This window comes from Olea europaea, unplaced genomic scaffold (genome assembly GCF_002742605.1).
Source record: "Olea europaea var. sylvestris unplaced genomic scaffold, O_europaea_v1 scaffold673, whole genome shotgun sequence".
NCBI classification, from domain to species: domain Eukaryota; kingdom Viridiplantae; phylum Streptophyta; class Magnoliopsida; order Lamiales; family Oleaceae; genus Olea; species Olea europaea.
In genome coordinates this window covers 78,938-99,962 of record NW_019265111.1, presented here as the reverse complement: position 1 = coordinate 99,962, position 21,025 = coordinate 78,938, and the positions used below count along the sequence as shown (strand labels likewise).

General features: G+C 33.5%; 2 protein-coding genes and 1 pseudogene across 2 annotated transcripts; 2 read left to right on the top strand and 1 right to left on the bottom strand.

The window, feature by feature from the left end:
• Positions 1 to 1,195: 1,195 nt before the first annotated feature.
• On the top strand, positions 1,196 to 11,350 carry LOC111390351 (protein LUTEIN DEFICIENT 5, chloroplastic-like). The gene is made up of 16 exons (XM_023015377.1): positions 1,196 to 1,443; positions 1,523 to 1,685; positions 2,944 to 3,160; positions 3,240 to 3,311; positions 3,446 to 3,556; positions 3,731 to 3,922; positions 4,057 to 4,218; positions 4,620 to 4,715; positions 4,797 to 4,898; positions 5,286 to 5,318; positions 5,419 to 5,499; positions 5,596 to 5,678; positions 7,256 to 7,387; positions 8,572 to 8,632; positions 8,805 to 8,870; positions 10,974 to 11,350. The coding sequence occupies exons 1-16, from the start codon at positions 1,344 to 1,346 to the stop codon at positions 11,157 to 11,159; spliced, it is 1,857 nt and encodes a 618-aa protein (XP_022871145.1). The 5' UTR covers positions 1,196 to 1,343; the 3' UTR covers positions 11,160 to 11,350.
• Positions 11,351 to 12,460: 1,110 nt separating this feature from the next.
• LOC111390348 lies at positions 12,461 to 15,133 on the bottom strand (annotated as a pseudogene).
• Positions 15,134 to 15,370: 237 nt separating this feature from the next.
• Positions 15,371 to 17,239, top strand: LOC111390347 (calcium-binding allergen Ole e 8-like). The gene is made up of 4 exons (XM_023015373.1): positions 15,371 to 15,377; positions 15,464 to 15,531; positions 15,761 to 15,811; positions 16,967 to 17,239. The coding sequence occupies exons 1-4, from the start codon at positions 15,371 to 15,373 to the stop codon at positions 17,237 to 17,239; spliced, it is 399 nt and encodes a 132-aa protein (XP_022871141.1).
• The last annotated feature ends 3,786 nt before the right edge of the window (positions 17,240 to 21,025 follow it).

The window sequence follows — 21,025 nt, the reverse complement described above, 5'->3', positions numbered from 1 at the left end:
CGTAAAGAGAAGTCGTGTGTATTTTGTTTAATTTAAATAGATAATTCACTTCAGTATCAAAAATAACCTTCATAGGTGGAATCGGATTGGATGAATACTTGTTGAATATAAATCTCAGTTCCATATCATGCTGAGAGGAATCGACATTCAGCTTGTTTTGTAAGTCATGGTAATTCCCACTTACGATGTACTCTCTGTTATGAAAATTAGAATACTATCACGTATATCATTCATCCATTTTCATACCATCGATCATTTTCATCCAATTCAAAATTATCAAAGTAACAAAATGTGATTACAATCATATCTGCATGACGAAATAAAATTTTTCATTATAAGAAAAATAGTGAGAATTCAGCTCAATCACAGTGACAACAAAAATTTATAAATAAAAAAATTACAATCGATTGGCTTGGCTGTTAAACCGTCTGATACCGCGGGTTGTAACAATCGGTAGTAATGTTGTCCAACTGTGTATAACAATTGGGTGTATTGTGCCTCGGTCTGAAAGAATTCATTATGCAGACGATTTTTTTATTCATGCTTAAAAAAAATTCTATACCTGTTAAAAAATTTATCTACATGTTAATCTATGTTGATATAAGATTTTATCAATTAAAAAACGTATGTTAATTTAACGAAAACGAAATTAAACATGCTTGTCGATTCAAAGTGATTGATGTAAAAAAATATTTCCTTTTTCACCGTTCGATAAATTTATGAGATTTTGACGTTAAAGAAGATGGAAGATGATGGGAGAGTTTGGAATAAACAAATAATAAAAGTTAGCTGATCTTAAAATTTTAAATGGGAAGTATTTGATTATCATTTGTTGATTAAAATGATAATATTGTCTTTTAAACAAAATAATATTTTGTTATTGTATAATATATTTAAGGATATTTTTATCTTTAGCCATCCAAAAGGAAAATATGATATAATTGAAAAGTTAGAGTGAAAAATAAGGAGTTCAACCGAATCAATTTTAGAAGTGCCCCAAATGATGGATATAAATTTTCTTTTGACATGTAATTGGTGAAGGAATTTTCTCGAATATAATTTTCAAAGGAATCATCTTAGTGCCGGCCATTTACTCTACTTTCGAAAAGGACGAAAGATAAATAAATTTTGACTTTTTGAAAAAAAAAAAAAAATAAATAAAATACAAATGGCATCAGATGAGAGTATCTTTATGAATTTTATAAGATAAAATTCTTGCCCGCGAAAGATTCCTCCTCTTGTTCGTTATGGCACTAGGAATTCTCTCTATCTAGTTGCATTTTGTTAGCACTTGCACTTTCCACATTATCATCAACTCTCTCTCTCTCTCTAAAGAGAAATCAATGGCTGCCAATCTTCATTGCCTTCATTTTCCAGACCAAACCCTCCAAATTACGTTCCGAAGGAAACAATTTAAGCCCATAATTCTTTCAAAACCAAATGGTATAACTTATATAGATGCAAAAAGTGTACATATTATGGATATGTTGCTTTATTTGTTGTTTGGTTTGTGTATGTGCAGGGCGTTGTGTGGTAATTTGCTCGAGTTCGAGCAATGGGAGAGGGCCAGGTGGTGGGTCTCTGGACGACGGCGTACAGAGTGTGGAGAAGCTTTCGGAAGAGAAACGCCGGGCTGAACTGTCGGCCGGCATTGCCTCCGGTAAATTCACTGTCAAAAAATCGAGGTACATTCTGCATATCAACGTTCGAAATGACACCTTGTCGTATGTAGCTTTGTCGCAATTCTGTTTGAATGAGCTAATACATGGATAACTGGTATAGAGAGGAACAGAGGAAGGGACAATATTGAAAAGCATAGAGTTCTGTGTTGTAGTATTGTACCTTGTGGTTTATTGGTTGTACTCCGTGAAAATAGAAGAAGAAATAGTTTGCAAATTATACAGTGTATTTGACTTCAATAGGTATTTTGGGGTTTCATATAATTAGCGAGGAACGTACAACTGTTTATGCTACTATTGATTGTACGTTGAAAGAATAAAAGGAAGCTGAGTGATTGAGTGATTGAGATTTTTACCAAATGTGAGTACTAGAGTTCCATTGAGGTACATAGGGAATTTTTTGTTCTGAAGATATTGTGTAAGAAGCACATTTTGTTGTTTGGTCCATGTTAGGAAGACCAGGACTGGCACCAAATACTACTAGGTATCAGGTTATTATAGTTTTCCATTATACTTGTATATATAGTTCCCTCTTAGTCTATGTTAGGCTCATGTTTATAAACACTCAACTTACTTTTTATCCAAACATTTAAAGAAATCATCAAGTAGTACGCACTTATCTAGTACTTATTTTTATCTATTTATAATTTCGATCTTCTGAAAACACTACCCAGACATGCTTTTAGTCAATTATTGGTTCTCCATTAGTTGATACATATAATAACTGAATTATCACCTCTCTGCGAATGTTGTTTATTAATTTGAGTCGTTATGTAATATTATTTTTGTGTATTTAGTTAATTAATCTATAATATTTCATTGACATAAGGTCAATTTACTCTGCCTCTCAGCCTATGTTTGGATCATGTTTGTAAACTGCTTATAAACACTCAAGTCACACTTTATCCAAATATTTCGAAAATTCCACAAGTTGTACCAACTTATCCATCACTCATTTCTATCTATTTGTAATTTAGACCATGTAATTGTACTCAAAAATACTTTTATAACACGTCAAGGAAAATGTCCTTGTGGTTTTTAAGTTGTAGTTATAAGAAAATTTATATATCGGCATTGATGAGATTTATGGATGACTGTATTTGTTACTGATAGTGAAAAGATCACTACAATTTTCCTCTATGTAGCCGATATTTATGATATGATATGGATAAATAATTTGTCAATTTAATAATGAATGTTAAAATATTTTGATATGCTGAATCATTTTCTTCGTGGTTACTGGCATCTTTGTTGTGGCTGATAGCTTTCCATCGCAACTGAGAAATAACCTGCTAAAATTGGGCATTCCTGAAGTGGTTTTTGAATCATTGCTTAAATGGACGGGCAGCCTCGAGGATTATCCAAGAATTCCAGAGGCAAAAGGATCAATTAGTGCCCTTCAGAATGAAGCTTTCTTCCTAGCCCTGTATGAGCTTTACCTAACTTATGGTGGAATATTTAGATTAACATTTGGTCCTAAGGTTCGTTTTCTTTTTACTTCATTTCATCTTTCTTTATGTTGTTGACATTTGACTAATCGCTCTTGTGGCTATCCTGCAGTCCTTTTTAATAGTTTCAGATCCTTCAATTGCAAAACATATATTGAAGGACAATCCAAAAGCTTATTCAAAGGTAAACCAAATGTGGCAAGAATATTTTTCCTCCTTTCTTCCTATTATCGATTAGGTTTCATGATCAAGAACAATGTCAGTTGATTTCATCTGCACAATTGTAATAGTCGAGTTAATTTTTTTCCACTGTGACAGGGAATTTTAGCTGAAATTTTGGATTTTGTAATGGGGAAGGGGCTTATCCCTGCTGATGGAGAAATATGGCGGCGTAGGCGACGGGCTGTAGTCCCAGCGTTGCATCAAAAGGTGGTATTTTGACCATTGCACGACTTCATTCATGTTTCTGATTTAATTGCCAGTTTTCTTACATGGACTACAATATTTATCTATGAGAGAGAAATTTAAACTTAAAATGCTTGACCTGCCAATCAACATCCTTCATCTTCTGTTACTGACATCTCTACAAATTGCATATCGTAGTTTGTGTCGGCAATGATTAGCCTTTTCGGAGAAGCAACAGATAGGCTGTGTAAAAAGCTTGACAATGCTGCATCAGATGGAGAGGACGTGGAGATGGAGTCCCTTTTCTCACGCTTGACATTGGATATAATTGGGAAAGCAGTATTCAATTATGATTTTGATTCTTTAGAAGTTGATACTGGAATAGTAGAGGTACCGCCTTTGGCTATATATTTTTTCCAGTTTTTAAACTAATGACTGCTTGAGTACTATTCTTATATAATGATTCTTCAAGAAACTCTAATGTTTGGAAAATTGCATTTTTCTATGATTTTTGGCTAGATCAGGCTGTGTATACTGTGTTACGAGAAGCAGAAGACCGAAGTGTTGCTCCAATCCCATTTTGGGAGATTCCTATATGGAAAGACATTTCACCAAAGCTAAAAAAGGTGAATGCGGCCCTGAAGCTGATTAACGATACACTAGATGATCTTATTGCAATCTGCAAGGTAATAATTTTATATTTTGTGGGCTGTACATTTAACTTGCGAGCATTGTTTTTCGTTGATATTGTGATGAGGAATTAGGAAGAAAAGGCTGCAATGACATGTGATCATATCATACAGTAAGTGACAACAAACCTCCTGGATGATTATTCAACTACTTGAAAATGAAGTATCTAGAATGTAATCTAGACCTTAGGTAAGCTTCAGTGAGTAAACTGTAATTCTATTTAAAAACTGACATTCACCAACAGTGATTTGGTATAGTCCCCCCATTTTTATTTTCATTTTTTGCTGGGGGAAAGGGGGGAGTATACTTTTTCTTTTTCCAGTATGTATACAATATGCTCCTTGCTTTGTCAGGTCTGTTAAATTTGCTTATTTCTATTCTTCTTATTACTATGCAGAGAATGGTAGATGAGGAAGAGTTGAATTTTCACGAGGAATACATGAATGAACAAGATCCTAGTATTCTCCATTTCCTGTTAGCATCTGGGGACGATGTATGGTATCAATTATATCTTTTGGATATCAGTTATTGTGAAATGAATTTGCTGGAAAGGTGCTCATGCAGAAATTTGTAGGTCTCAAGCAAACAACTCCGTGATGATCTGATGACAATGCTTATAGCTGGACATGAAACATCTGCTGCAGTGCTGACATGGACCTTTTATCTTCTTGTGAAGGTATTTTTTGAAAAATTTGGGCCTAAGCTTTTACATACTTCTACATGTAATTGATGAAATTTCCCTCGAAATGAACCCATAGAAAATCTGTAATAATATTATTAACTATGTATTGTTAATTACTAGACCTATCTTTTTATGATTTATGTTGGCAATAGTCCATAAAAAGGATTTTCATTCAGGGGCCAGGGCTGGCTCAATCTTTCTATGTGGACATATGTTTATTTATCTATCCATCCTTTAATCTACCCATTGTCTCTGTCTACTTGCATATTCATTAATGTATGTGCATGTATGTGATGCTTTTTGCATGTGCATTTATATATTTACATTTTCAGAGTTTGGGACTAAGCATATTGCTTTCTGTTTTGTTCTATCAACTTGCAGGAACCTAGTGTCATGTCAAAGCTTCAAAATGAGGTGGGTTGAAACTATTTTCTTTTCCATAATGCTGATACATTATTCTTTATCTGGATGTGATAAAGGTAATTACTACCTTGTTCTTAAACTACCGTTTTAGGTTGATTCAGTTCTAGGCGATCGGTTTCCAACCATCGAAGACATGAAGAATCTCAAATATACAAGTCGAGTAATTAATGAAGTGAGAAAGTAGCTCTGTAATCTAAATAGAATTTTTCCTGTAAACTCCGCATGTCTAACATCTTTATGATTAACTTATTGTTTTCCCACTTTACAGTCTTTGAGACAGTATCCACAGCCACCTGTTTTAATTCGCCGTTCTATGGAGGATGACTTACTTGGAGAGTACCCTATTAAAAGGTTTAAGTCAAAATAAACAAAAACATTCATGACATCTAACTTATGCATGCATATATCTGTCGAACATGTTTGATGTATGATAAAATTGTGCCCATGCTTAAAACATGTAGAAATACTGATGAATAGTATTTTTTTTATTATCTCTTCTCTTTGTTTATCATATAAAACTTAAAACGTAAATATATATTGGGGTTTGCCAATTCAGTATGGATATGACCTCGCTGTAGTAGAATAATGACCTGTCAGACAATGGTTAAAATTTTTCTTCTTGTTTATGCATGGCTAGTTCAATCTTGCAACTGGATGCAAGACAAATTGTGTTTAAACAGAGCACAAATAAAATACATATTTTCAGTGTAAGAATGATGTTCTTGTGTGAAGTTCTCCATATTACATCTGTTAAAGAATGAAAACATGTGATTCCACTATATTGTTTTAAAAGATTTCGTCTTAGAGTTTGAGTATCAATCTTCAGAACAGTGCTTTACCCTGAGATTTCCAGTAATTACTGGCCAACCATCTTGTCCAATTTCATAAAATAGATTAAAGGATGCCAGGCCTTCCAGAAACATGGTGAGTGGCTTTTGGTTTCCTCAGGGCCATATGAAGCTTAAAATGCTTTAGCAGCCATGTGAAGATTCAAGTCAGGCAGCAAATTTTTCTTCTGTTTCTCTACTAGCCTGATATGGATGAAATTTTTTACAATGACCAGTAAATATGATTCGCAAGACGCTGATGAATACTTAATAAAAGTAGACCAAGTGTTGAGCTGTGTCAGGTGGGAAACAGAGAAGGAATAATTATTGGATTTCTTTAACGTTGTGTTCAGGAAACAATAGGGATTTACCTTGCCCCAAATACAAAAACCTTAAGAGCTGCCTAACAGACTGACATCTGAAATAGATTAATAAAGGTAAGGATCCTCTGCTCAGATTTCCTAAATCTATGGAAATACTGGAGGAAATATAATTAAAAGATGGCGAGGGTTCTTCTTAAAGCGTATCAGTAATGTTTAAGCTTTCCAAAAGGTTCGGCTGATCAGAAAGTCATTTTCAAATCCCTGCTTAGACAGATAAATTCAGTATTATCTTGCATTTATTCTATGATCTGTTAATGTTTAAGCAGTCTGATGATTATTAGGATATTTGAATTCAGGACTGTACTTGTTCTTGGACAGGAAAAGTTTCTTATTCACTCTAATATTCACTTTTCATAAGTTGTTCACGAAGACACAATTCATCAAGATTATAACACAGATGACTCTTCAAACTGGACCTACTCAGAAATTAGAGGGCGTAAATGGTGCCTTATAGGGAATATATCGTTAGCTTATACTTCTTACTCTAGAGATGGCTCTTAGCTGTGTTTTTCTATTGAATTTAAATTGAGAAGATTAATAATTAGCTTGTTTGGAAGTGACATTCATCTGCAACTGATTACAGAGGAATTGAACCATCCAATGGACAAGTGATAAGTTGTAGCTGGATATAGCTGTCTTATTTTCTTGCTTCTCTGTAATGTTTTCAAGCTTAATAAGATAAATAAACCTCTTCACAATTATTGTTTTGGTGTGGCAGGGGTGAAGATATTTTTATCTCTGTGTGGAATCTGCATCGAAGTCCTAAACATTGGGATGACCCTGAAAAATTCAATCCTGAAAGATGGCCTCTTCATGGACCTAATCCAAATGAGACAAACCAAAATTTCAGGTCTTATATTCTAAATTGCCAGTTACTAGAGTGGAATCAAATTCAATATTGCCCCTCCTCACTTCCGGAAAAATGGACGCTAACTTCAATTCTGTACTTGAAATGATTACATGATATCTTTAAGGCATAAGCTAATATACAACCAATTACATAAATTACCCCACCTACCTAAGACAGTAGTCAAGAGGGAAGATTTAATATTTCTTGTAATTCAATTGTATTACCCATTCGTTTTCTGGACATTTAGTACTAGACATAAATAGTGACAGTTATAACTATAACATCTAGGGATATGCTACAAGTATACAATGGTTTACACCTTAGTTGGCAGATTTTGGTACATTGATCTTAACAACACCTTTTTCAATAATGGCTAAATTTTTTACACATAAGAGGTGTCAACAAAGGTGTTCACATTTGGGTGTACAAGTAGCCTTGTTCAAACATCTAATATCGATAATTTATATATGTCCTTTGAGATTATAGTCAAAAAAATATTGATACAGAATTTACTGGAAGATTTAACCTCAATATTACTATTATATCCCATGAGAAATGGTACGTACGTACAATTGCAAAATTATTATTAGGGAATTCATCAGAAAATTGTTTTCTTCTCCTTCTTTATATTTTTTGGTTCGTGAGCTTGGGATAAGAAGATGAAAATGCAGGTTTCGTTGTTTGGGTTAATTACAGTGAATGAGATGCACCAACTACAGACAATAAACCAAAACCTATAGCAATCTCTCTGGTGTTCTAACATTAGTTCTAGAATAATCAAATCCTCTTTCGTGACTACTGCTGAGAGTCACTTCCAGCTTTAGTTCTTGTTGTATAACTTTGATCTGGAATCAAATATTCATTGGTAGTTTCTGTTGCACACATGGATGTATGCATTCAAGTTTCTAATAAACAGCCTTAAATTTGTCTCATGATAGTTGATTCCCCTATTCCATTTGCTCTAACGTGTAAAGCACCCCATTAATATAATAAGCTTGCAGTTACAGTGTCTGAAACACTCCAGGAACAGATTCGCAACTTGCCAAAATACAATGTCTCAACTTCCATCTACTTAATGTTATTTTCCTTCTGATAGCTGTGTTGTGGCAATCATTTTCGCCCCATTGAAATCATATATGCTGTATAAGTTCACAAAGTACTCTACATTAATCTTGCTGTTACAGTTACCTTCCTTTTGGTGGAGGACCAAGGAAATGTATTGGAGACATGTTTGCTACATTCGAGGTAAATATTTTAGATGGAATTTTTATAATTCTTTGACCAAGTACTGATATACTCTACTGATCTGCAAACTATTGACAGAAGTTTCTGATTTTGTCCAAAATGTGTTTGGTTGGATGAAAATAGCTATCTAATTGTTATATGAAATGCCAATCTGTTCTTTTCTAATTTTCAGACAATCGGAGCAGTGGCAATGCTTGTTCGTAGATTTGACTTCCAAATGGCCCTTGGAGCACCTCCTGTAAGCAACTGGTTAATGTTATTTTCATGACTAATTAGTTAACAATATAAAACACTCTACTACTCAGATTCAACAGCAATAAACTAAGCTTTCTTCTCGATTAATTTGAGGTCGAGTACATGAGTTATTTTTCACGAATTCAATCAATCTATTTTTATATTTTCCAAAGCATCCAATGAAATCAAATCTTTGCGACCACATTAAGACAATTTCATTTTACTGGATTTACCTCTCCTTTGAACCCATTTTACTGGATCACATTGCTCTTCTAAGTGAGAGCTTCTTTAAATCTACGCCCTTGAGATTTCCTCTATCAATCTAAGTCAACATTCTTTTTAATTCATCCTCAAAATTGGTGTGACACCTCTACTTGTTGGAATATATTTCTATATCTTATTTCATCTATTGTAATAAACTCATGCACGCATACTGATTTACACTTTCATCATGTTATAAACATTTTATCTTTCAAAAGACCAAACCCGACACTCAGTACTATAATGTGTAGATGGTCCATTCTGTAGACTTCATTTGAACTTATAGGCATCTCTTGATCAAATAGAATCCATATAGCACTTCTAAATTTTGTCATTTTTTATAATCCTATGGATGACACCATATTCAAGTCATTCCTTATTAATAATCATTGTTATGTTGTAATCATAAGTGTACGATATCAATTAAACTGGTAATTAAGAAGACCTAAAGAGTCTGGATTATCATCACATGGAGATTAATTTATTTGAATATCGATTTAAATAACCATACCTCTTATTTGATGAAAACGATATATGAAGAAACGTGTTGATTGAACTAATATTAACTAAGGAAAATAAACGCAATTAAACGATCAAATCAGATGGTTAAAGCATGCAATTCACAATTTTACGTAGTTATTACCTTAAATCTCGCCTTTCAAGTTCAGTTTCTAAAGTTATACTTGTTCAAATTCACTAATAAAATTCATCTACCTCTCTCGAGTTCAAAATATTCCTACCTAGTTGAATCGATTTTCTATATCTTTATGTGAATCCGAATAAACCTCAACTAATATAGGAATTCAACTCAATGCCGCAACAATAATAAAAGTATATCTATACATTTTACTCAATTGTTGGATTCTACCATATGGTCTAAATATTTTACTCACCTCTCAACTTGTTACAACCCACAAATCAAGAATTATTGTCCAATAATTTAATCACGAAGAAAAGAAGTAAAATCAATGCATAAACTAATTAACTATGCAAATCTTGAGAATTGAAATTAAAGATTCAAATTTAGGTTACATGGTTCCTCCCAACTAATGGTTTAGTTACCTTACTGGGTTTAAAAGAAATACGAGAAAAATATGCAAATTTTGTACCAAGAATCTGCCACCTTCTCGTAAAAGTCTTGAAACCCTAGCCTTTTTTATTCTCTATTCTCTTGCACGTTCTCCTTTGATCTCTATTGTATCTCCCTTTTAATTTGACCTACAATAAGTCTTTATATAGTGCCTGAACTGCCTTGAAAATCATCCTTCACAAGGACCAATTTACCCATAATTAAATTTATATAATAAATATAAAATCCCGGTTGGGTTGTGACAAAATTCTTGATAATGCAGTCAGACCACAGTAATCAAATTGCACTCTAACGGTGTCAAACAGCATTTACCGTGGGTGGGCCGCAGTTTTCAAACTGCGTTCACCCCTGCAACTTTCATTATGTTGCTTGAAGTACTTTCAAGTTCATGTTTTACATACAATGATAACTTTTACACTAAATTAAGTAGAAATTCGTTTAATTTGTAAATATAAATTAAGTTTATATGAACAATTAAGAGCGTGAAACACACTTTTCAATCATACTTACAATTATCCTTTGGGACAACAAGATGCTATGTGGTCACTATGGCCATGTGCATCGTTTAAATCTTGTCTTCAACAAGCACTCTCACTTGTAGGTGGGGTTTATTTTTTCCTATGTCATTCTTGTTTTCACAATGATTAAAAGGGTGGTTGAAAATTTCAGGCTCCAAACTTCTAATTTAACTCTTCAGATCCTGGGTTCTGAATTCATTTACCTACAGTTTTCTAATGTATAACAACTGCTCTACAGGTTGAAATGACTACAGGAGCAACAATTCACACAACCAAGGGTTTGAATATGACAGTTACTAGAAGGAGAAGACCTCCTACCATTCCAACTTCGGAGTCAAAAGTCCAAGAAGGTTCGTCGTTGAATATTCCAGAGGTGAAAACAGTTTTAGGTCAGAAAGACGAATTTTCCTCTGCCTGTTCCTAGTTAACTGATATGGTCTTTCCATATGCTTATCCCGCAATATTATGTTATTAAGAAGAAAAGGTAGTCGTGATGATATCTATTGAGTTCTCACATTCTTTAATATGTGCATACAGATGTACCATAATTCCTGAAATTATATCCTAAAGAGAAGAGAAAAATCCATTGCATCACTTGCCCAGTCCTTTGCTTCATTCCCCTGTCCAATTCTCTACACATTGATTATACTTATCTTATCAAGATCGAGCAAATTACAATTATTTGGTTATAGAAAGTTACTTTGTTCAATAGCCCCTAATAAATACAGAGAATTCACTTATCTGAACTTCAGCTTGAAAGGGAAATGTTCCAGGTATAAAAATATTTATAAGTTTTTAATGAACTACTGTGATAGTTGGAACATTTATGGTCTTGGAGAGGAGTAAGCTTATTCATTTGGAATATAAGCTAAAGAAAGTGACTCTTAGTTTAACAGAGAGGTGCTGAGGGCGTGTATGTTTGTTCATTTAGGAAACATATTGAACAAGGTAAGTTCACTCAATGGAGTAGAGGTATTATGGCCATGATAGCTTGTTCACTGGGAAGTAACACAACCACAAGTCAAATAATATATTAGGATTCAAGTAAGTCTATTCACTTGACAAATATGCTGAACAAGTATTTCCAAGATAACTTATCCCACAATTTTAAAAGTGTAGGAAAGATGTTATTATCATCCCACAGTTTTTCACTGCAGTTCTGAGTTAAAGTCGATTGTTTTTTTCTATCACAATCCATCTGAAGTTAATTATTTGTCGTGCATATACTTGTTGTACCTTATATTGTAAGTCACAAATTATTCTTATGATCGACTACATTTACTAGTACAAAGCTAAGATGATATAGTCGCATGTACAGGTAGTTTGACAAATGAATGCATCTGTTTGTTGATTTGAATTTTGAATTTCAAAAATTCAAATCAATGGACAAATGAAAGCCACGCATTCATAAGTCAATCTAATCTTACAAGTAGAATAATTCAGGAACACGTATACCACACATGTTACATTAATTGTAAGCAAAAATTGCCAGATCCTGTTTAGTGTACTAAATTTTACACGTTGAAACCATTTGATTCAATGGACTTGAAAATAAATTACATTATACTTCAAAAACTAAAAACACAAAATCTACCGTTAACCAAAAACCATGGCAGTGCAAAATCTCATTGGCATTCTTCTCTTCTCTTTTTCTCTTCTTCCTGCTGATCTTTTTCTCTCTCTCTTTTTTTCTTTCTTTTTTTTGTTAGGTGGCTTTAAAATCTCTCTCTTTCTTTCTCCAACAGGCATGAATATGCACTCAGTTAATGCTTTCACTTTAAGTCTGCAAGTACTTTGGTCAACTTCAAAAGCTGAATCACGTAGTGTAGGGTTTTGGCATGGGGAAACCTTTAACAATTCCGCCCAATGGAGTATTGTTAGGAAGGTCATACTCATCACAAAGAGAGTGCTCTGGGGTGAGTACGCTGACGTATAGCCACTGCCCTAGATACTGCCTCTCAAGAGTCATCTTATGCTCCACATTCCAGCATTGTCTAGTGTAGTCATAATGGCTACCCAGCTCTTTGGATATACATGGATTGTGTTCCTACTTATTGCATCCAAAAGATTGTGATTCTTCCTCTTATCTGGTGTCCATCTGCCCGGTTCAATCCCGTTGCATCCATGCATCGTGTTAGTGTTTATGTGCATGCGCGTGCATGTGATAAGGTGGATTGGACGACACTAGAATTATTAATGAAGAAAAATGAGCTTAACTCATGTCATTGCATTGTCTAGTCTTGTCTAGTTTTGCATAATAAACATGGCTCTAGTGTAGATAATATGTGAAACTAATATGGGAAGAAAAAGAAATGCAGTAGTGCACTTTCATTTTGACTTTTAATGTAAGAGCCCTTAGATTGTCTCATGTTTTCAGGAGTTAGTGCTCTGTAGTAGCAAATGTGGACATTAATTTCTACTTAGAAATGCATATGTGATGTGTTTAACCTAAAGAAATTGAATGCTGTAATCAAATTTGCTTACACTACAGCGAAGAAAGAATATCCAGCCAAATGCCATGATTGGATACTCTTCTCATGATTCTCGAATATGATTGCGGAAAGTGGCGTTGAGCACAATGGGTGCAACTGTGATCGTATCAACTGTTTTTGCAGGTGGTTCATCCCCTATAGTGTCATATTTGAACACTTCGTCTGCAACGCTGCAACCCCAAAGAATTCAGCCAGCTTCAATGAAGTTTCTAGATCTTTGTGCGATATGCCATTGACAGCATATCGGAGATTGCCAATTAGCGGTGCCAACTGAATTGACCAACTTGATTGTGCGAGTAATGTTGATCTTGCCATAGTGGTAGCTGGCAGGGGCAGATCCAGGATTGATCCAAGATCGAATTACAAAATTTCAAGCCGGGTTAATTCGCAAAAAAAAAAAAAAAAAAATTACACAAAAAAAACTGTTTTTACACAAAAAAAAAAAAAAAAAAAAAAATTACAAATAAAAAATTGTTTTTAAAAAAAAAAAAAAAAAAAAAAATTACAAATAAAAAATTGTTTTTAAAAAAAAAAAAAAAAAAAAAAATTACAAATAAAAAATTGTTTTTAAAAAAAAAAAAAAAAAAAAAAATTACAAATAAAAAATTGTTTTTAAAAAAAAAAAAAAAAAAAAAAATTACAAATAAAAAATTGTTTTTAAAAAAAAAAAAAAAAAAAAAAATTACACATAAAAAACTGTTTTTACACAAAAAAAAAAAAGAAAAAAGAAAAAAAAGAAAAATGCCTTAAAATGAAAATTCTTGGGCCTTGTGGGGGACCACAGCCCAGTGTAGTCCCCCTACATCCGCTCCAGGTGATAAGAGCCTTGAGGATTAGGCCTGGCTGTATTCGCTGTCAGGTTCCAAAGGAAGGAACGGAACTGATTGAGGGACCAGCCCACCCAATCGGTGCCTCGGGCAACACTGAGGAGGCAGGGCCCTTGCCACTTTCATATCGGATGGTGGCAGTTGTGCTGAGGACGTGTTTGGTGAACCGTGTAGAAACCACAAATAGTCCTTCGATTCTTGACTAGCAATCACCAGGAATGAATAGCACTGCCCTGATTGCACATCTCATGCACATTCTGAACAGTGTGGGATCCCTCAATCTCTACCAGTTTCAATGGGTGGCCTTGAATCCTGACATTGATGGAGTTTTTCATCCCCACATTACAGACTCTATATCTGTATGTCTTTCCATGGATCATAGTGAACATGGGCTTATCTGTTCCATATCCCTTCCCTTGCTTACCATTGATGATATCACCTTCTGGCCTACCAAGAGTTCTCCCGAATGTGGATCTTGAGCATTCCATAGCCACCTGCACCACGGTGCATCGAGGTGTTGGGGTAGTAAAAGTAGCTGCCAATCCGATCTTTCACCTGGAAATTGTACGTAAATTTTGCACCGGGTGGGATCAGACAAGTCGTGCCTGGAGTCCCTTCTTGCCAAGAATTCTTCCTCTGCTGAATCCCATTCCAGGTGAAAAGAAATGGCTCATCAAGGTGGTTAAACACATTGAAAACAACGTTGTTATTTGAATTGCAGTTGATTTCTGGCCCCGGAAATTGACCATTAATGAGAATGACTGGTGTAGGTATTCCCAAGGGAGAGAGATTGCCATAAGCAATATTCCATGTGAAAAACAAGTAAGGGTCCTCAGAATGGACCATGGACAGTGTTGAAAGGCGTGATATTAGTTAAGAAACAAGAGATTTAGCGTAGCCATTTTTGAAATGTCCCTCTCTCTAACAAGTGAGATTTTCAGTGTTAAAAAGGGTTGGGAACAGTATTAAACATAAGAGGAGTGATTAGAATCTTTGGGCATTTCCTGTAATCAGCGTTCACCGACGAAGGTTTTGTTATTGCGGTCTTCCTTTAATTTCTCCATTTGCTTTGGCTCCATGCCAATAATTTTGGATGAACTTCATGGTTTTCTTTCATCTCTCTCTCTCTCTCTCTCAAACAAACAAACACAATACATTTATACTTCGCCAAGTGAGATTCCAAAATGAATAATTCTATTTGTACAATGTTTTGTACAATCTAATTGACAAAGGAGCCAAGTGGTGGCCCCCTATTGGAGGGGTGGCTGTCAACTAAATTGTACAAAACATTGTAAATCTAGCACAACTCTTCCAAAATGGCAAGTAGATTTCTTTTTGTGTTGGGGGGGGTCGTGTAATGATTTTGAAGACATTCATTAAGATTGAGACGAAACTATGAGCTTCTACAGAGGATAATAATAAATTTACCAAATTTCTTTCAAGTAGTGCGTTTGAATGTGACCACAAGTCAAAGAAAGTAGGATAATGAAGAACGAATAAAGTATAATTTTTTAAAATCTTGTATTGCACTCCTTGTTTATGAATGTGATAAACCATTCCATATTTAGTGGTTAAAAAATAAACCAATTTATGTCTTTATATTAAAATGTTATTTATAATGGCATCATGATAAGAATACTCTATCCAACAACTTGCTTCATTGACTCTTGCAACTTAAGAAGCATGTTTTGGGGCTGATTAATTAGGTTAAGGGAAGCGGACCTAACCTTGGTGTTCAACATAACCGAAACCTCCTAGTACATTGATTTTATTCAAATATTATTTTATTTGCGGCATGCAAATTACATTTTGTTGAAAATTGTGCTAACAATGAAAATTTCTCTTGAATCAAGGCTTAGGTTCCCTTACTTTTGTTCTTATTTGGGATTCCACTCTATAGGTAGAATATAGTGTCAAATTTCATCAAATTTCCAGAGTACGAATTCTAAAACCTATACCCAATATTTGACGGATTTTAATTATGGAAAAAGGGAAACGAAAATTAGATGATAATTTTTCCGTAAAATATCCTCTCGTTTCTAAAGTTGATAAAAAAATTGAACAAATATAAAATGTCTATCCCTTCAAAAATAAATAGGTCTTGTAAAAGTGAAAGACTCAATTATCCAAGTTCACAAGGTGAATTGATTCTTCCTTGTTGCCAAATATAAGTTTGACACTAGTGTGGTGCCTTCCCTATTATATTTCCGTCTTGGTCAAGTCAAATTTGTATTTGATAGAAATTAGTGTCAAATTTGGGAGTAATTACAGATAGAGAAAATTACTGATAAGTGCATTTTGTGCACTTATTATTACTATATTACTTAACTTTTATGTCGTCAAATTATTAATTTCTAATTAACTTAAGCTAATTTTCTTTTGTTTTTAGTGATGAGCTCGTTTGAAGCAATTGGAAAGGAAGAATGATGTAATTAAATGAAACTGGCAATTTTAGAGCTCAACTTCCATATTTAAAAATTGAAAAGGACAGGGGCTGCATAATTAAATAGAAATTGAAGGACTAAATTGCATATTTGGAAGAAATGAGGCCTTTGAAAGGATTATTATATAATATTGGGCTTTGAAATTGGATTTGCAATGGAAGTGATTTATAATTGGACTCTCAATTGGCACAATAAAAGGTAGGGGGGCTGGATTCTCTTTCCATAGCAAAAAGGGCTGCATGGTGTGGTGTGTGTGTGTGTGTATATATATATATAAAGAGAGAGAGAGAGAGAGAGAGAGAGAGAGAGAGAGAGAGAGAGAGAGAGAGAGAGAGAACTACAATATTTAAGTATACAATTTCACATTTAACAAAATTACATAAATATTTCAAAAATCAGGTGATAAATTATAATAAAATATCACATAAATTTAGAAGATAATACTTACAAAAACATTTTAATATCCAGGATTTTGCCTCCTTCAAGGCCGACACAGACCCCTATCCCTCCTATGACGAAGAGAAGGAGCTTAAGGAGGCATTCGAGCTCTACAACCAAGATCATAATGGAATGATCTCATCCGTTGAGTTTCACAAGATCCTCATGAGCCTCGATGAGTGGTGCACCGAACAAGACAGCGTTGGGATGATTAAATCTGTTGATTTTGATAGAGATCGTTACGTTAGCTTTGAGAAATTCAAGAAAATGAAGACGAACAGTAGCGGCAACAACAACCAGTAGAGCTCCCAAAATAGATAGTGGCGTGGCACCCGCAAATTTTAGTGTGCACTTCTACCTTGTGTATCACCTTTTTCCTTTGAAATGGTGATTCTAGAACAAAAACCTCTGATATTGATGATTTGGGGTTAATTTGGATTATGTTTATGAATTTTACTCTAATGGCGTGCCACTTTATTTACTTTATTGGTTCTTTTGAATATTGCGTCGAATCAATTGGCGGGATAACATTTTATTATTTGTGAAATTAATCAGCCCTGATTTGTTATTATTTGCTTTTGACATGTACTGAAACATTGTTTGATGAGTTCCTATTTTTTGTTAATTGTGAATACTTATGACCTTTTATGTGTTAGCCATGACTTTCTGTGGCCAAGTTTTTGTTATTTGTGATTGTCTATGATTAGGTCTATTTTCACTATGAATGTTTATGACCTGTAATGAGTTCATTGTGACCTATTGTTGTTTGACTACAACTTATATTAACCAAAGCCTTATTTTATAGTTTACAACTTATTTCTCGATTACATATTATCAAATTAATTTATCACGACTCATTTTACAGTTTATCAAATTAATTGGTCAATCTTATTTATCAATCACGAAAACACAAATTTATTTGTAAATAGAGGAAGTAAGTAGCATGCTTGGTTGGTGAGCTTTTGTTGACATGGTCATGATTGACACCGTCAACACACCACGTAGGATTGTCGTTTGTCACATGTGATTTTCTATCCACAATTTGAAACGGTTAGTTAATAGGTGATGGATAAGTGAGCATTGGATAAACCATTAAAAATGAGCAAGTAGTAATAATTTTAAACTTCAATGAGTATTGATTAAATTTACTAAAAGTGCTTTTGTGAACATAATTAGTCAAAAAAAAATAAATAAATTCATAACGTGTGGCCTTTTTTTGCAATAAATGTGATAATCTATGAATAGATCTATGTAAGTTGTTATTGCTATGACCAAGCCTATGTTATCTATGATTCATTGTGATCAAATATGTTTTTATTGTGACTGACTGCGACCAGATCCGCCTTAATTGTAATTGTATGTAATTAAGTTTGTGTTAACAATGACGTGTAACCACATCAACAGTGAATGTTTTGTGACAAAACCTATTTATATTTAAAAGTTTCTGACCCATTAATATGTTAACTGTGTCTCTCTGTGACCAAGTGTGTTAATTGTGATCTATTGTGACCAATAATGTAATAATGTGACATGTTGTCTAACTATAATCTGTTATTACAAATATACTATAACAAATTTTATTTGACAAAAAATTAACCTAAATTAAATAGCAATCATAATAAAGAGATGTCATCCACATTAAAGTAACATCTATCATTCGTAGTTTTAAAAAGGTTAAAATATTTATCTACATGTACGTAATGACCAATAATCAAATTACATACTAGTCACAAAGTACAAAAGGTTACAGTCACAAAGACACAATTTGTATATCATAACTATAAACTTAGTATCAAATTACACCTTTTTATATGTCGCAAATAATTTATTGATCACAACTTACTAAATTAATTTGTTACAACTTATTTATAGTCTAACAAATTAATATATCATAATTTTTTTATTTGTTACAAAGACACAAATTGTAGGTCATAATTATAAATTTAGTCACAAATCGCATATTTTTCAGGTCACATTATTTATTGGTCACACTTATCTAATAATTGGTTACAATCACTTCATCATATCCACTTCCACGATCGGCAACATAAAAAAACAATGTTTCCATTTCACCACCACCATGAGCACTACCTGCAATGCTCCACTTCAATCAACCACCACCGGACTTTATTTTCACCTCAAATCCGCCAACAGTTGTAATGCAACACCACCATAAACCTACTGGACTTTAGAATCCCATGAAACTTTGAGCCAGAAGTAGAAACTAACTATTTACATAAGTTTCATTTATAACTTATTATCTGCTTCCAAAAGATTACTGTTGCCAATTACTACCTAACAAGAAGTTTCCATATTTTGAAATTCAGTGTGCTGGTGAATGAAACTGTAATCCACAACAAAGTTAGATAAAATGTAAAATTGCCCATAATTTAAATTTTCTTCAGAAGCGAAAATGAATGTGTATAAATAAAAATAAATCAAACCCAGAATTTGCAATTTCTTGCATTCTTTTTCTTGGTCATGGAGTTCCCATAATTAATCTTCAAGACAATTAAAAATACAACAAGAAAAAAAGGTTGAACTTGTTAAATCATGGATTGAAAGAATATTAGCACCACGCTTGTCCACTATACACGGTCCACAAATAGCTTCCCCAAACCCCCCCTCCCCCCGATTGTCGAAGATTAGCTGCTGGGGGTAGGGGGGGGGGGGGAGATCACGTTGGATTGGTTGAACATGACAAAAACAGATCAAAACAAATGTGATTTGCCTTCGTACTTCTAAATAAACTTTTGTCAATTGTAAATTTGAAATTTAAATTGTGAAAAATGTCGTGTAATGATTTTGAAGACATTCATTAAGATTGAGACGAAACTATGAGCTTCTACAGAGGATAATAATAAATTTACCAAATTTCTTTCAAGTAGTGCGTTTGAATGTGACCACAAGTCAAAGAAAGTAGGATAATGAAGAACGAATAAAGTATAATTTTTTAAAATCTTGTATTGCACTCCTTGTTTATGAATGTGATAAACCATTCCATATTTAGTGGTTAAAAAATAAACCAATTTATGTCTTTATATTAAAATGTTATTTATAATGGCATCATGATAAGAATACTCTATCCAACAACTTGCTTCATTGACTCTTGCAACTTAAGAAGCATGTTTTGGGGCTGATTAATTAGGTTAAGGGAAGCGGACCTAACCTTGGTGTTCAACATAACCGAAACCTCCTAGTACATTGATTTTATTCAAATATTATTTTATTTGCGGCATGCAAATTACATTTTGTTGAAAATTGTGCTAACAATGAAAATTTCTCTTGAATCAAGGCTTAGGTTCCCTTACTTTTGTTCTTATTTGGGATTCCACTCTATAGGTAGAATATAGTGTCAAATTTCATCAAATTTCCAGAGTACGAATTCTAAAACCTATACCCAATATTTGACGGATTTTAATTATGGAAAAAGGGAAACGAAAATTAGATGATAATTTTTCCGTAAAATATCCTCTCGTTTCTAAAGTTGATAAAAAAATTGAACAAATATAAAATGTCTATCCCTTCAAAAATAAATAGGTCTTGTAAAAGTGAAAGACTCAATTATCCAAGTTCACAAGGTGAATTGATTCTTCCTTGTTGCCAAATATAAGTTTGACACTAGTGTGGTGCCTTCCCTATTATATTTCCGTCTTGGTCAAGTCAAATTTGTATTTGATAGAAATTAGTGTCAAATTTGGGAGTAATTACAGATAGAGAAAATTACTGATAAGTGCATTTTGTGCACTTATTATTACTATATTACTTAACTTTTATGTCGTCAAATTATTAATTTCTAATTAACTTAAGCTAATTTTCTTTTGTTTTTAGTGATGAGCTCGTTTGAAGCAATTGGAAAGGAAGAATGATGTAATTAAATGAAACTGGCAATTTTAGAGCTCAACTTCCATATTTAAAAATTGAAAAGGACAGGGGCTGCATAATTAAATAGAAATTGAAGGACTAAATTGCATATTTGGAAGAAATGAGGCCTTTGAAAGGATTATTATATAATATTGGGCTTTGAAATTGGATTTGCAATGGAAGTGATTTATAATTGGACTCTCAATTGGCACAATAAAAGGTAGG

Excerpts from the sequence above, each read along its gene's own strand:
- LOC111390347 (XM_023015373.1), top strand. Across the intron at positions 15,532-15,760 it reads GTGACCACAAGTCAAAGAAA|GTTAAGGGAAGCGGACCTAA; the intron begins GTAGGATAATGA and ends CTGATTAATTAG. Across the intron at positions 15,812-16,966 it reads AACATAACCGAAACCTCCTA|GATTTTGCCTCCTTCAAGGC; the intron begins GTACATTGATTT and ends TTTAATATCCAG.
- LOC111390351 (XM_023015377.1), top strand. The coding sequence starts at position 1,344 with ATGGCTGCCAATCTTCATTGCCTTCATTTTCCAGACCAAACCCTCCAA. Across the intron at positions 4,899-5,285 it reads CCTTTTATCTTCTTGTGAAG|GAACCTAGTGTCATGTCAAA; the intron begins GTATTTTTTGAA and ends ATCAACTTGCAG. Across the intron at positions 7,388-8,571 it reads GAGACAAACCAAAATTTCAG|TTACCTTCCTTTTGGTGGAG; the intron begins GTCTTATATTCT and ends TTGCTGTTACAG.